Source organism: Hypomesus nipponensis, chromosome 17 (assembly GCF_054491055.1).
Source record: "Hypomesus nipponensis isolate SF chromosome 17, ASM5449105v1, whole genome shotgun sequence".
Classification (NCBI taxonomy): domain Eukaryota; kingdom Metazoa; phylum Chordata; class Actinopteri; order Osmeriformes; family Osmeridae; genus Hypomesus; species Hypomesus nipponensis.
In genome coordinates, this window is record NC_140377.1 from 21,919,533 (window position 1) to 21,935,513 (window position 15,981).

Sequence of the window (15,981 nt, forward strand, 5' to 3'; positions counted from 1 at the left end):
TAAGTGACAAGAGTAGAGGGGGCATGCAGCAGGGGCCTAGCCCAGATTTGAACCCGGGTCACTAAGAGTCCTCGGCCTACATCGTACGATCACTCCTCCGGTGAGCTACCAGGGTGCCTGTTTTGCTGACTTTTGAGCTTAAATGTTTTTTTCAGCAACCATTTACTGTATAATGTAATGAATACATGTGCAAGAGGGGGATGACTGACACCTAGACTACACATGGTATGGAAAAGATTTACTCAATGCTCAACTGACGTTCCGCAGCTAGGATACCGGTACAACAATACCAGCATCAAAAATAACAAGCAGGGTAGCTGATACTTGAGGCCGTAGTGCCAAGCCATGCATAGGCCGAGTGGGTTATGAGATAGGAGGGCAGACTGCGTGTGTTACTGCCAGGGGGTTTGAGAGGGATAGCAGATAGTGAGGATGGCATCCCAGTGTCACTGCCAGGCTGCGTGTGAGTCTGAACAGGTGGGCATTCAGTTTGTCCTTGAGGGTGATTGTCAGGGCTGTGGATGATGGATGGGCTAGTCTCCCAGTGTGACAGCAGCTGGGTCTGGTGAGGCACAGACCATGTGTAGCAGCGTTGGGTGTGAAGTGTTTGCTAGATAGAGGGGGATGGTTGAAAAAATTCCAGCATATAAGGTTAGGAAAAGGAGCAAACAAATGTTGAATAAAAAAAATAAACAGGTTACTACCCAAACAGTGAAGGCAGAGGTGAAGCCAGGAAGTGTTAACTGCTCATCTGGCAACATAGTAACTGAATCACAAAAACATCTTGTCAAGTAATGGAAAAAGTACTCCCAAGTAGACTAAGAATAAATGCTATGTTGTGTAGGTATAACATAACTGTTACTATAGTTACTCAACTTAGTGTACATTTACAGTAACAAGCAGAACCCACACACCCTTTAGTACTGCACTTTTATTCAATGTAAAAAAAGTGAAGTGAATAATTTATTTTACACTTAATTCTGTCCACAACCATGCTGCAAAATTGCAATATTAAAAATGTTAATTGAGAGTAAACATCTACATTTCTTATATCTTTAAACATTTGTACATTTGATACAGTTTAGTAAACTTTATGCTCACAGCACATTGACCATGGAAACGATAAACTCACAGTAAAAAACAAATGTAAAAAAACGAACCCGAAACAGACAGACGTACTAATAGACTCCACAAGTGCCATGCAAAGAAAACATCTTGACATAATACATTTTCTTTTATCTAATCTGTAATTTTATCCAAAATACAATAACAAGACCCAGATTTTTCCACCAATTGTCACAGTTTATGAAATCATTCCATTCTTAATATAAGATCATCACTTTATCAAATATATATGTAGCACCATGGTACAAATACAATAGATGAAGGGATGTCACATTAGTAACAAGCGCACGCATACACACACACATACTACATCATCACAAACCCAAGTTAGACATGTACAAGCCCAGCCAGGAAGCAAACAGGAACAAGAGAGGACTGACGACACGACTACATGCAGGTGACTACACACACACACACACACACACACTCACACACACACACACTCACGTACATTAACTTCTGAAGAGCCCTAGTGTCCACTTGTGCGTTTCGTTTTGACCCTAATTGGGGCTTGTTCTCCCACACCGCAGTCTTGACACCGTGATACTTGCTATCGTCCATATCCTCAACACAGAGGACAGTTGTTGATAAGAGGATGGTGCCAAATGTTTTCCCCTCAAACAGTCATGCCATATATCAAAGCAGTTACACAGATGTACGAAACATGTCCTGGATTTGGTCTCTTTCCGAAGCACATTGTGTGGATATTGAAAACTAAAAAGGAATACAAATTTAAAAAGGAGAGAAAGGGGAACGCAATTGAAAATGAAGTTATATTTTCTGATTGTTTGTGTCACTTGAGTTTTGATGGGATAGTATATTTTAGAAGAACACACACACACACACACACACACTAGCTAGACTATTGCTTTATGATTACTACAGGCAATCAAATACCTGTAATAATAAAATTTAAATGTAACGCCGGTTTAGGTTCTAGTCCAAGGCCTTGTCATACAAAACATACAATCAACTGCAAGAACAGACACCGGACATCGCGAAACATTTAACATAACACTTGCTTAAGAAAGTTGAAACCAAACATCTATACATCCAACAGTGACGTACGCGTGGGTAATCCTTACAAAAATCTTACCATTCCAGAGAAACAAACACATTAAGGAGCGCCATTGTATCACAAGCGTTTTCCATAGGTCTCTGTGTCTGAGGTGGCTGTAGCTAGTGACGTACAGTGTGGGGGTGCTGGACTAACACATTGAACTTTCCACCTGCGTCTGATTTCAGCATGCCGACAACAAACAACTTTCTCGACCACCATTACGACACTAAAGCCTATATATTTACAAAAGGATTTCCTGAGAGTAAATTATCAATCTTACCGGTATAGAAAGTGAAACAGGGGAGTGCATTCAGTTGTGATAGGAGTAAATTATTGTATATAATATGGATAAATTCCTTTCTTAAATGTTTGACGTGGAAATCAAAAAAAAAAAAAAAATCGATTTGTTGTAAATTGTCTCTGTTGCTATATACTATATTGTTCTGTTTATATATCATATATATTTTCTCTACAATATATTTGGACAACTTAACATCTCGTAACATCTTATAACTTGGCTCCCACTACTTGTGTGGGTCTGAGTGCTGGCTGGTTAGTGAAAGCCTGATACTGTTATTCACTATTTCTGTTATTCACTATTTCTGTTATTCACTATTTCAGTTATTCACTATTTCAGTTATTCACTATTTCAGATCTGGCACTTCCCTACACCCTTAATGCCATCGCTCTATAAACTCGCCCTACAGCGCACTGTAGACCATTTCTTACAGAGAAAGATCAGACATGAGCAACAGCTATAAGTCTATAGGTGTCAACGTAAGGATGTTGGGTGGATGGTGTCGGCAGTGAGACACGTTGGCTCAGCTCAACTCTTCTCTCCATATTCATATGGCTCTATCATGACATTCTCTGTAGTTATGCTATAGGCTTAATATCACATTCAACTAGATAAAAGAAGACCTTTCATACTGATGGGATCCACATTTGCATAAGAATGTTAGACCCACAGAGCCCCGATAAACCTTCGTAACAGCGACTCTTAACTCCAGTTGAACTGTCGAGTGAATCTATAAAGCAGTGGTCTCCTGCCTTGCTCCTGGAGAGCTGCAGGGCTGCAGGGTGACACTAATCCAGCACACCCGAGTCTGGTGCTGAGCCGGTTGATCAGGTCACTGGCGTTGAATCAGGTTCAAATGAGCACTGCCAGGCAGGTAGCTCTCCAGGAACAGGGTTGGAAGCTAGCGAGATGAGTCCACTTCCAAGGCCTGATGTCGACCTGTCAGGTAGTATTGACCCTAAACACAAGGATCGGATACGAGTGGCCTCAAGCCGCTCTGACAGGGTCCAGCACGGACCTTCTAGGAAGGCTGGCAGGGGTGGGCCCTGCTCCGGCCCGGTGATTGGATGATGAATGTCTACCAGTCATGTTCAGTCACAACTTCATCAGAGGTTAATACACGACACACACCCTGTTTTAGGAACAGCTGATTACTGAATACTCACAGTATACCCATAGAGATTATCCTAGTCGTCAAAGTAACAAAGTACAAGAGATGCACAAAAGATCTCAGCTTTGAAAAAATCCTACAAAAAAAGAAAAAAAAAGAAAATCCAATCGTTTTCTTTTGTTGCTTTCCATACAAAAATGAAGCCAAACTGAGAGAACACTATTGTCATAAAGGGCAAGAGAGCATCTCGCTGTGTCTCTGCTGGTCTGCAGACTCCTGCTGGACCTGACCCCGTCTGGCGTCGCTGCCAGCCGTGGTCGACCCTGCACCCGCAGTGTTGGTGTGTTTGTGGAAGACCTGGGGCCAGACAACATCTCAAACTCTTCCTGACACTCCAGGTGCACCTGATTTGACCTTGACTGGTTCCGTCGCACCGAGAAGAGCATCTAGAAAAAAACCCGCTCCCCACTTCCCTGGCTGCTGCAGCCACCCAGCTAAGCTAACCCAGTCGGAGAGGGCTGGAGGATGTTTGAGATAGATTGCCCGCCTTACCCCCCCCCCCCCCCTCCCCCCCCCCCAGGTGCGAGCGTGAGGATGTCCAGTCCCTCAGGGTTCCTGCTTCAGGTAGAAACCTCCAGAGCCGTTGGTCTCCAGGTCGGACACGGCCCCCTGCGGGCAGGCGAAGTTGCCCCCCTCGACTGGCTCCTCCTTCATCTGCAACTCCGCCCCTGGGAGAGAGAGATATAGAGAGAGAAAGCGATAGAGAGATATAGAGACACAGTCATAGACAGACAGATATAGAGAGAGAGATAAAAGAGATAGAGAGATATATATATAGAGAAAGAGCAGCATTTGACTCGGTGTTGCTGTGCTTGAGACAGGGTTGCTGATCTTGCGTGTCCTTCTCGTTCCAGTGGGCGGATGTTTACCGTGAGCTCCATCGGGGCTGCGGCCCGGCCCAGCCGAGGCGGGCGGGGCCGTCCCCGTCCCCCCGGCGGACGCAGGCGTGGGGGGGGACGGGTAATCGGGCGGGGTCATGTTCTCGTCCCCTGACAGGTTCCTGGGGGGGACCCCGGTCAACACCACCCCAGAGAGACTGACTGGTCTCTTGCAGAGAGGAAGCTTGCGCTCTAAAAGAAACACACAGCACATTTATAATACTCATTATGTTTATAATACTCATTATGTTTATAATACACATTATGTTTATAATACTCATTATGTTTATAATACTCATTATGTTTATAATACTCATTATGTTTATAATACTCATTATGTTTATAATACACATTATGTTTATAATACTCATTATGTTTATAATACTCATTATTTTTATAATACTCATTATGTTTATAATACTCATTATGTTTATAATACTCATTATGTTTATAATACACATTATGTTTATAATACTCATTATGTTTATAATACTCATTATGTTTATAATACTCATTATGTTTATAATACTCATTATTAATGTACTGAACACGAAAACATTAGTATTATTATTAGTTTTCGTTAGGGTCACAACCCGTTCATTTCTTTGTCTGATGAATGTTGTTTAACTGAATTTATGTCTTAAATATGACATCTATCATCATTATGGCATTGGTAATAACTGTACATGTTTTCCTTTTTTGTACATTCAATGACTGTGTTTCTGTGAGGATTCCGTTTTGATCTACGCTCCCAAACAAACAGCATATTTGATCTAGAATCAGCAGGAGGTCCACGCTGGCTTTCGGAGCTGTGCTTTGGTGTGAAAAGGGAAGCTTGCATGGCTAGTGAGCTGTGAAGAGGACGGTTCTGTTCCCAGAGGGAGGGGTGGAGGGGCAGAGGGGAGAGAGAGAGGGGTGGAGGGGCGGAGGGGTGAGAGAGAGGGGTGGAGGGGCAGAGGGGAGAGAGAGAGGGGTGGAGGGGCAGAGGGGTGAGAGAGGGGTGGAGGGGCGGAGGGGAGAGAGAGAGGGGTGGAGGGGCAGAGGGGAGAGAGAGAGGGGTGGAGGGGCAGAGGGGAGAGAGAGAGGGGTGGAGGGGCAGAGGGGAGAAAGAGAGGGGTGGAGGGGCAGAGGGGAGAGAGAGAGGGGTGGAGGGGCAGAGGGGAGAGAGAGAGGGGTGGAGGGGCAGAGGGGAGAGAGAGAGGGGTGGAGGGGCGGAGGGTTGAGAGAGGGGTGGAGGGGCAGAGGGGAGAGAGAGAGGGGTGGAGGGGCAGAGGGGAGAGCGAGAGGGGTGGAGGGGCAGAGGGGAGAGAGAGAGGTGTGGAGGGGCAAAGGAGAGAGAGAGAGGGGTGGAGGGGCAGAGGAGAGAGAGAGGGGTGGAGGGGCAGAGGGGAGAGAGAGAGGGGTGGTGGAGCAGAGGGGAGAGAGAGAGGGGTGGAGGAGCAGAGGGGAGAGAGAGAGGTGTGGAGGGGCAGAGGGGAGAGAGAGAGGGGTGGAGGGGCAGAGGGGAGAGAGAGAGGGGTGGAGGGGCGGAGGGGAGAGAGAGAGGGGTGGAGGGGCAGAGGGGAGAGAGAGGGGTGGTGGAGCATAGGAGAGAGAGAGAGGGGTGGAGGAGCAGAGGGGAGAGAGAGAGGTGTGGAGGGGCAGAGGGGAGAGAGAGGGGTGGAGGAGCAGAGGGGAGAGAGAGAGGGGTGGAGGGGCAGAGGAGAGAGAGAGAGGGGTGGAGGGGCAGAGGGGAGAGAGAGAGGTGTGGTGGAGCAGAGGAGAGAGAGAGGGGTGGAGGGGCAGAGGAGAGAGAGAGGGGTGGAGGGGCAGAGGGGAGAGAGAGAGGGGTGGAGGGGCAGAGGAGAGAGAGAGGGGTGGAGGGGCAGAGGGGAGAGAGAGAGGTGTGGTGGAGCAGAGGAGAGAGAGAGGGGTGGAGGGGCAGAGGAGAGAGAGAGGGGTGGAGGGGCAGAGGGGAGAGAGAGAGGGGTGGAGGGGCAGAGGAGAGAGAGAGGGGTGGAGGGGCAGAGGGGAGAGAGAGAGGGGTGGAGGGGCAGAGGAGAGAGAGAGGGGTGGAGGGGCAGAGGAGAGAGAGAGGGGTGGAGGGGCAGAGGGGAGAGAGAGAGGGGTGGAGGAGGGCAGTAAAGAAGTGGCAGGCTTAAGAGGTAGTGTGTGGGGGAGAGAGAAGTGATGACAGGGGACAAAGGGGGAGACATAGAGGACATGGCAATGCAAAATGGAAAAAGGGATGAGGGTGTTAGAAGGAGAGAGAGAGAGATAGAGAGAGAGAGAGAAAAAGAGGGGAAGAATCGTGTTGAGGGGGAACAGGAAAGCAAGAGAGAGAGAGAGAGAGAGAGAGAGAGAGAGAGAGAGACAGAGAGAGAGAGAGAGAGAGAGAGAGAGAGAGAGAGAGAGAGAGAGAGAGACAGACAGACAGACAGAGAGAGAGAGAGAGAGACAGAGAGAGAGAGAGAGAGAGAGACAGAGAGAGAGAGAGAGGGGGGAGGAGGGGGCTGAGGCAGGGGTGGGATGAGATGAGAGGGATGACCCACTTCTCTTCTGGCCTTTGTACTGCTGAGATTTCTTCCTCTGCTTGGCCACACTGGCAGGCAGCTCCCTGGAGGCTGGAAATCACACACACGCACACACACACACACGCACGCACGCACACGCACATATAAACAGTCCAATCATTTATCTACCATGCCACATACTCAACTCATTCACCAAAATCCCATTATATGAACTGTCTACAAATCAAAGGAGAATGAGCTTTCTGAAAACAAGAACAATGCAATGCCCTGACTGCACTGGAGGGAGCCTTCCAGACCTGAAGACACAAACAGCCACAGACTGAACTCTTTCTAAAAGAGTCCTAACTATCTCACTGGTCATGGCTGCATTCAGAGGCTGTGTGGCATTCTGACGAGCCCTTTGGTGTGCTGTACCTGATTTATGAGTGTGTGTTTGCGTGTCTGTACAGTATACACGTATGTGTGTATGCATGTTTGTGTGTGTTGGTGTGTGTGTATATAAATATATTCATGTGTGTGAGCGCGTGTGTATATGTGTTGGTGTGTGTAGATAAATATATATGTGTGTGTGTAGGTGTATGTGTGTGTGTAGGTGTATTTGTGTGTGTGTGTATGTATATATATATATATATATATATATATATATATATATATATATATATATATATATATATATATATATATATATATATATATATATGTATGTGTATGTGTGTGTGTGTGTGTGTGTGTGTGTGTGTGTGTGTGTGTGTGTGTGTGTGTGTGTGTATATATATATATATATATGTATGTGTATATATATGTGTGTGTGTGTGTGTGTGTGTGTGTGTACTGACCCTGCACAGCAGGGGGCTGCAGCTGGTACCCGGTCAGCTGACACCAGCCCACTGGGTAGAGGTCAGGTGACCTGCAGTCCACCCACTGGTCGTACTCGTCCTCCCAGCCGTCAAAGTGGATCCGCAGCAGGCGGTGGACGATGCGCGTGACCGTGGCGACGCAGACCAGGCGGGGCTCCATCAGGTCCACAGCCTCCAGCTTCATGCCCACGCGGAAGCCGTGGTTGGGAACCTCCTTGGGGGTCACAGCAGGGGGTACTCAGTGTCTGTGGCCTGCCTCACGCCTCCCTCCAGCCCCCCTCACGCCTTCCTCATGCCCCCCTCACGCCTCCCTCCCGCCCTCCTCACGCCTCCCTCACGCCTCCCTCACGCCCCCCTCACGCCTCCCTCACGCCTCCCTCACGCCTCCCTCCAGCCCCCCTCCCGCCTCCCTCACGCCCCCCTCACGCCTCCCTCCTCACGCCTCCCTCACGCCTCCCTCACGCCCCCCTCACGCCTCCCTCACGCCTCCCTCACGCCCCCCTCACGCCCCCCTCACGCCTCCCTCACGCCTCCCTCACGCCTCCTTCAAGCCTCTTTCACGCCCCCCTCACGCCTCCCTCACGCCCCCACCCTTGCCCCCCCCCCCCCCAGGTGAAAATGTACATGTGCCCCTGGTGAGCTTACGGCCGTGTTTAAATCAAACCTTCTTCGATTCAACGCTCTGCGATTGGCTAGGACCTCCTGGTTACATGACATGGCGAAATGACCACTTGGAAGAAGCGTCTTGAATCCTCTCAGATACCCACAACAGAAAACTATCCATTACCCACCTATATTCTCAATAAAGCAACAAAAAACTATGAAATCGATAATTACAAAGAATATATGACATGACTAAAACTTGTTTAGGAACTAAGTGAGTCAGCATCGATGGGGCTCTGCAGGCCTGGCTAGTCGAGCAGGAGCAGGGATGGGGCCCTGCAGGCCTGGCTAGTCGAGCAGGAGCAGGGATGGGGCCCTGCAGGCCTGGCTAGTCGAGCAGGAGCAGGGATGAGCCCTGCAGGCCTGGCTAGTCAAGCAGGAGCAGAACAAGGTTACCTTGTTAAAGAGGTGAACGGGTGCTGCCGCAGAGCCTGTGTCCCTGAGGTAGTCAAACCATCTGAATGGGAGGTTTGTGTATCCTGCAGAGGAGAGAAGCTCTCACTTAGACTACAAGCACTGCACTGACCCCCCCCCCCCCCTCCCCAGAACGCAAACAGCTATTCAGACGGTCATTTTAAAAGTTGTTGTTAAACCACCTCCCACAGATTCAAAACACACTTTAAAAGTGCGATGGAAGACACCAGGAGATATCACAGTGTGCGGCGTAAAAGTGGTGGGGTTGTACAGGTGGGTGTCGGCTGTCGGTTTGGAGAGGCTAAGCAAGCAGGAGAAAACAGCCGACTCGTCTGGAGGGTGAGATAAGGACGAGAAGGGATGTTTCCTGACCACAGGGCTGGCTGGAACGAAACGTACAGAAGGAGGCTGGTCCTGGTCGTACCTCGAGGTGGGGTGAGCTCGATGATGTTGATTTCGCAGAACCCTGCAGGGAAGATCGAGGGCGAGGTAGAGTGATAGCAGAACCAGTCAGATCCATCCGCCGCCTCTGAACCATCGATGCCGATCATGAGGTATCCATCCGCCAGGACCTAGATTCAGGGCCAGTAACAAGACAGTTCAGGAAGGGCTTGGACGTCAAATGAACAGCATCCTTAAAGAGTCTCACACGAACAGCATCCTTAAAGAGTCTCACACGAACAGCATCCTTAAAGACTCTCAAAAGAACCAAAGGCTCTGTAATCCTCTCACAGATTCATCTTGAGGGGAACACTCAACTCTTCAACACACCTTCGAATATATATTTGGGGATTTTTCAAGCTTTATTTCACGTTTTAAGTGAAGTGTGACAGGAAAGGCAGAAATAAAAAGAGAGGGAGAAGGACACACAGCAATTTACCCAGGCTGGATTTGAACCGAAGGTCGCTGCAGTACGACCCTCAGCGACCGGGGCGCCCCCCCGGGAATACTCACCTTCCTGACGGTAGCCACACAGATGTCCGACAGGTTGAGCGGGTCGATGGCTTCGAGCTTCATCCCGTCTTTAAACCAGTCCCCAGTCTGGTCCACGTCCTTCACCTGAAGAGAAGCACACACACGTCGTCAGGTTCTGGATCAGCACCGACACTTCAGCCGCCAACGTCCTGATCCACTCCTGGGAGGGCGAGTGAGCGAACGAGTCTTTCTCTCAAAAGATATACTTTTGGAGGCTTTTCCCCGGTTGTTATTTTATGATAGCCATAGTGTGTTTTGGAGAGGACAGGAAATGTGGGGGGAGAGAGAGGGGATGCCATGCGGGAATGGGCCCGGACCCGATTCGAACCCACGCCGCCGCAAGGCCTCAGCCCACGCGGCGTGCGTGCGTTAGTCCGGTGAGCCACAGGGGCGCCCGAACGCACCTTAGCAAAGAGCTTCCCGGGAGCATCCACTTGACCTTCAAGCTTCTTCGACACATCTGAAGAAAAAAGAAAAAAACGACAGATCACAAAGCTACGCTTATTACCCCTCGTTTTTTTCCCCCCCGCGAGGGGGATCGACTGACTAGCCCACTGAGGAAGCCTGCTGACCGGATCGTTTGAAGCGGTGGCCGATGCTGCGCGACCAGCCGATGCTGTGGATGAGAGGGCTGTACATGTGGCACCAGAAGTCGTCGGTGCCGTCGGAGCACTCCTCGTAGACCAGCTTGAGGCGTCCCCCGATCACCTGCTCCACCAGGGCCACGCGCGTCCGGCACAGGTGGGCTTTGTCCACCACCTCCACGCGCATCAGCTTCTGGAAGGGGAACTGCATGCTCTCCTGAACCTGCGCAGGCACAGGAAGTGAGAGGGCGGAGACAGGAAGTTAGCCCATCAGAGACAGGACGTTAGCCCATCAGAGACAGGAAGTTAGCCCATCAAAGACAGGAAGTTAGCCCATCAGAGACAGGAAGTTAGCCCATTAGAGACAGGACGTTCACTGATTTGGACAAGCATGCCTACATTAAGGTACCATGCTGTGACAGTAGGTGTCAGAATCCGAATTACAAGAATCGGAATTCCTCAAAAGGTATTCTTCCGTCAACAATGACGCCTGTCTGTGACGTTCTGTAATGGTGGATGATACATCTGTGGCTCACCTTAGTGGAGAAATCAGGAGGCAGGGTCTTCGAGCCCGTGAGACGTTTTACCAGGAAGGATTTCCAGTTAGTGCACTTGTGCTGCACGGCTGCAGAGAGAGAGAGAGAGAGAGAGAGAGAGAGAGAGAGAGAGAGAGAGATACAGAGAGAGACAGAGAGAGATAGAGAGACAGAGACAGAGAGAGACAGAGAGAGACAAAGAGAGAGATAGAGAGACAGAGAGAGATAGAGAGACAGAGAGAGAGAGGGAGACAGATAGAGAGAGAGAGAGAGAGAGAGAGAGAGAGAGAGAGAGAGAGAGATTGAGAGACAGAGACAGAGAGAGAGAGAGAGAGAGAGAGAGAGAGAGAGAGAGAGAGAGAGAGAGAGAGAGAGACAGAGAGAGATAGAGAGAGCGAGAGAGACAGAGAGAGATAGAGAGAGAGACAGAGAGAGATAGAGAGAGAGACAGAGAGAGAGAGGGAGACATATATAGAGAGAGAGAGAGAGAGAGAGAGAGAGAGAGAGAGAGAGAGAGAGAGAGAAGAGAGAGAGAGACAGAGAGAGATAGAGAGAGCGAGAGAGACAGAGAGAGATAGAGAGAGAGACAGAGAGAGATAGAGAGAGAGACAGAGAGAGAGAGGGAGACATATATAGAGAGAGAGAGAGAGAGAGAGAGAGAGAGAGAGAGAGAGAGATTGAGAGACAGAGACAGAGACAGAGAGAGAAGATGACTGGACTGTGAAGACAGCCTGACCTGAAGGCAGCACCAGGAGAGAGGATGTGGTAGAGAGGACGCCCCTCTTACCTGTGGGGGGAACAAGGGGCTTTCCTCCCGCAGCACACCAGCCCACAGGGTGGATGTCTGGGACGCACAGGTTACACCAGAAGTCCCGGCTGGAGTCGCTGTCGAAGCCCTCGTACCGCAGCAGAGCCTTGAAGCCTGCATATGAACGCACACACACACACACACACACAGACACACACACACACACGCACACGCACACAGACGCACACACACACACACACACACAGACACACACAGACGCACACAAGCACACAGACACTGATCTTGTTGGGGGGATTCTAACAGGAATTGTATTGATGACTATTTATGAGTAAATCATTCATATTGTTAAGACACGATAAGCAGTAGTATTTCCAGTTAACTTTTGAAGTGGATGTTTTCAGTCTCTGCTCACCTGCCAGTTTGATGATGCCTGCGATCCAGTAGACCTTCATGGGCAGGCCGCTGTCTGTGTTTGGCACCTCCACCCTCACGCCTTCACAGATATCACCCCATGACGTCCCCATGGGCACCTGGGGCACACAGGCAACACAGGCACAATCACACGCAGCAGGGTCACCTTCTCTGCAGCCACTTCCTGTGTCACAGAAAGTCGGGTGTTTTCACATCTGCGAGGGCGTCTCATGCCCGTGATGCTCGGGCGCTGTGGGGGGCTCGGGTGGGCTGCATCCCGGGCGGGTCTGTGTGGAGATTGCATGTTCTCCAAGTGAACACACGTGTTCCCTAGCAACATGTAGATCCGATACAGCATCTCTCCTGTGCTAGGGAGTGGTGCGCTGTGAGATACAGGTCAGTCTTTCCCGTTAAAAGTAATAACAGTAGGTAAACAGTGAAAGAACAGCTAGCAGAGTTGGGCTGTGTCTTAAGTACGGGTTATATGAAAGATTTGTTGGATCAGATGTTAGTTTATTTCCTCCAGGAACACTATGACACTTATTGAGGGACTTGTTGCAGTTGTTGGTTAGTTGTAACTGATTTAACTTCTTGTACTCGCTGTGAATTATATTATTGTTGCTTGTTTTCCTCCAGGTACACTATAGCACTTTCGAGGATCATGTTGTTTAATTGAAATTTGTTTAACTGCATGCCCTATACTAACTAACTAACTAACTAACTAACTAACTAACTAACTAACTAACTAACTAACTATATGGTTCTTCCCATTGGCACTTATTTGCTTTTCACAACGTATGCTTCATGTTTTGGCTACCTGCAATGTTTTGGGGCTATCTCGTTGTTTATGATCATTGACCTATGCACTTTTTGTAAAGCTCTCTCTTGGAAGTTGCTTTGGATAAAAGCGTCTGCTCAATGACTCAACGTAAATGTCTGCTTACGTGTTTGAAACAGCTGACAGGAGCCCCGGCCATCTCCCCGCTGCCGATGTAGCGACCCCAGTCAAAGGCCTCCACAGGAACCACTACACCCAGCACACAGCCGCCAGCGTGAGGGGAACACAGGTCAACTCAGGGCCATCTGCCCAGCATCGACACACAGCACACTTCAAACCCCACCCAACAAGGCACCGGATGAAAACACAAGTTATTTTTTTTATTTATCACCGGGTTTAGCTTTGGTTTCTGGACAGGGAATTACTTTCAAATGAGGTCAAGGTCATCCAGGGAAGAGGGTTCCTGATCTGGCGGTTGGGCTTGTTCTGGTTTACTGTGACAGAGCCGTGCTTTACGTTTGGCCCAGCTTGTGTGGGGTGCGTGGAACCCACCTGTCTTAGTCTTCACCTGGTTCTGCTGGTTAGCTTGATACTGGGCGTAGGCTGCAAGTTTAGCCATGAGAGGCTGTTTCTGGAGCACCTTGGCCTTTTTTGTGGGCGGTTTCCCCTAAAAAACAAACAACAAAAGAGAACGAAGCGACACATATCACCTCCTGTAACCCAGAAGAATGTTCAGAATCCGTTCGAATTTTGAATGTTTTTTCTGGAGGTCTTTGGCTGAGTTCATGCGAAGCACTGTTGTTTGACGTCACCTTCATTTCACCTTGCACCCATTCAGGACTGACGCTGTGGCCAGGAGACTTGTCCTGCCTGGGTGAGCGAGCCGTTACCTGGAGACGAGCCAGTATGCTGGCTTTCTTAGAGTTGGACGAGTAGCTCCTGGAACAGGAAACGCTGCAGAAGCGCTTGGTTTTGGAGTAGAAGGCGTCCCTGACACCAACCATCCCACACATCTCACACGTGGCTGCGGGGAACAAACAACATCCAGGCGGCTCAATCAAGAGCAACTGGTTTATAATTTGGACATGTTAGAATCCGAGCCATTTCATTTTGTTTTAATCAATTTGTATAGCTTCGGGCTATATTTCTGTCGTCCAAACAATAACTAACATCGGCACTCACAAGTAACCATGACTATTATTCTCCGTATTGATTCACAGCACACTATACTAGGTCTATTGCACCACTGTAGAAAACAGAGGAAAGATCCGGGTCCGTTGATGTCTGAGAGCAGAGGGGACCTGGCAGGACTGACCCATGCCAGCCTTGCCGTCTGGGTAGGTGTAGACCTGGCCGTTGGTCTTGATGATGGGCAGGCCGGTGGGGAGCGAAGGGCCCACCTCCTCATCGCTCTCCTCCGAGCTGCTGCTGCTGCTGCTGGACTCGTCGCTGCAGCTGTCGTAGCCATCCAACATCCCAAACGAGTCCCGCCTCTTCCTCTCCGAACGAGACGGTCGCTCAGCCTGAGGGGGGGGGGGGGGAGGGGAGGGGGGGGAGGGAGGGGGGGGAGGGAGGGAGATGTCCACTGTGACAACCATCGACAATAGACAGGGCGTGTGATCCCAACCACTCTCCTGCGAGACTTTCACTTATAGCTTGTCTTCAGGGTGTGCTTCGAGCTGAGCGGTTTGGAAAAACACAATGTTAGCCCGGCACTGCATAGCCCAAATTACTTGTCCAGTTTGATGACTTGTAGTGGAGGCTATGTTACTTTGCTACAGAAAGTATCTCTGCTCCTAGCGGGTGGATGCAAGAGTCACTGGGCAATGCAAACCCTGACAATCTGACATGGATACTGTATTACAGCTAACATGAAAATACCCTGCGTTGTGATATAGCAGAAAATGTATACAATTAAAATATACAAAGTTAGGGAGATTTCCAGTTCAACAAGTGAAGTCCATCTGAACTGTGGCTTCATGTTTTACTCTACAAAACAAATCGTTTATTCACAGACAGGACAGTGGTACACGCCCCCTTTTGCCCCGCACTTCTGCATGACAATAAGCTGCACTGAGACTAGAAGCCCAAGACTACATGGATTTCGGCTAGAGAGTAAGAGAGACTCGGGAATCACTGCAGTGCGGTCTATTCAATATGACAGGCCTGCCTTGGTATTAGCTGGGTAGCTGCAGCTTGCACACTCAGTGATACTACAGAACCAATGCAATGAATGTAATAATAGACGGCCAGTCCAGTGTGTTTAGCTAGCCTATATTTATCTAAATCTAACATGCGGCTAACTTACTAGCTAACCAGCTAGGTAGCCGGCTAACTAGCTTGCTAAATATAACAGAAGCAACACTTGCTAGCTAGGAAACACTGTCATTACAACCACAACAAAAGGAGTGAAATAGAATTACACAAGCGTTCCAGAAGCACACAAACCCAAGCGCAGAGCTCACCAAATCTCTTGCGTTTTCCATCAGCCCTTCATGCAGAGCGTTTCTATTTACGCTAGACACAACACCGAGAGAGAAAAGACAGAAGATTTAATGAAACCTAAAATGCAAAAAATAAACTCCAGTTGCTAGCTAGCATATCAACATAATTATCATATTTCAGTCGCGCAGGCGTGGTGTACACACGCTGACTCCTCATTGGTCGACGGGTTCTTCTTCGTGGGTTGACTTTACAGCCTCCAGGGCCAGACCAAAATGGGTACTTCAGAGCCATCTGCTGTAGGCTGCGCTAAACCATCAACACGCTAGATGTACAGTGAACAGGTTTTATTCTGTTCGTCTCTCAGCTTGATACTTTCATGATTTTCCAGGAATGTGTCAGGTACAGGAGGAATAGGCTGTTTCGCACCTTGGTTAAGGGTTTGTTATTTGTAGAGTACTCGAGACATGTTGACAAGAATAGCCTACATGTTAGTAATACATTATT

The 15,981-nt window shown here is 49.1% G+C and overlaps 1 protein-coding gene and 1 long non-coding RNA gene across 4 annotated transcripts; both read right to left on the reverse strand.

Annotated features, from left to right (window-relative positions):
* Window positions 1–1,281: 1,281 nt before the first annotated feature.
* On the reverse strand, window positions 1,282–4,141 carry LOC146254056 (uncharacterized). Its single transcript, XR_014731707.1, has 2 exons — window positions 2,222–4,141; window positions 1,282–1,839 (listed from the first exon to the last, which is right to left on the reverse strand). It is a non-coding gene; the product is annotated as an uncharacterized LOC146254056 (long non-coding RNA).
* Window positions 4,142–4,175: 34 nt separating this feature from the next.
* LOC146254057 (MBT domain-containing protein 1-like) lies at window positions 4,176–15,641 on the reverse strand. Of its 3 annotated transcripts, none has more exons than XM_084678759.1 (17): window positions 15,498–15,641; window positions 14,348–14,555; window positions 13,923–14,056; window positions 13,585–13,699; window positions 13,199–13,281; window positions 12,256–12,373; window positions 11,862–11,996; window positions 11,075–11,163; window positions 10,527–10,761; window positions 10,359–10,414; window positions 9,934–10,038; window positions 9,404–9,551; window positions 8,962–9,044; window positions 7,882–8,116; window positions 7,064–7,135; window positions 4,524–4,724; window positions 4,176–4,322 (listed from the first exon to the last, which is right to left on the reverse strand). In XM_084678759.1, exons 1-17 carry the CDS (start codon window positions 15,516–15,518, stop codon window positions 4,201–4,203), a joined length of 2,160 nt encoding a protein of 719 aa, XP_084534885.1. In that variant the 5' UTR covers window positions 15,519–15,641; the 3' UTR covers window positions 4,176–4,200. The 3 variants fall into 3 exon arrangements, with proteins under 3 accessions (XP_084534885.1, XP_084534884.1, XP_084534883.1); XM_084678758.1 differs by having other exon boundaries at window positions 7,882–8,113; window positions 13,845–14,056; XM_084678757.1 differs by having other exon boundaries at window positions 13,845–14,056.
* Between the last annotated feature and the right edge of the window lie 340 nt (window positions 15,642–15,981).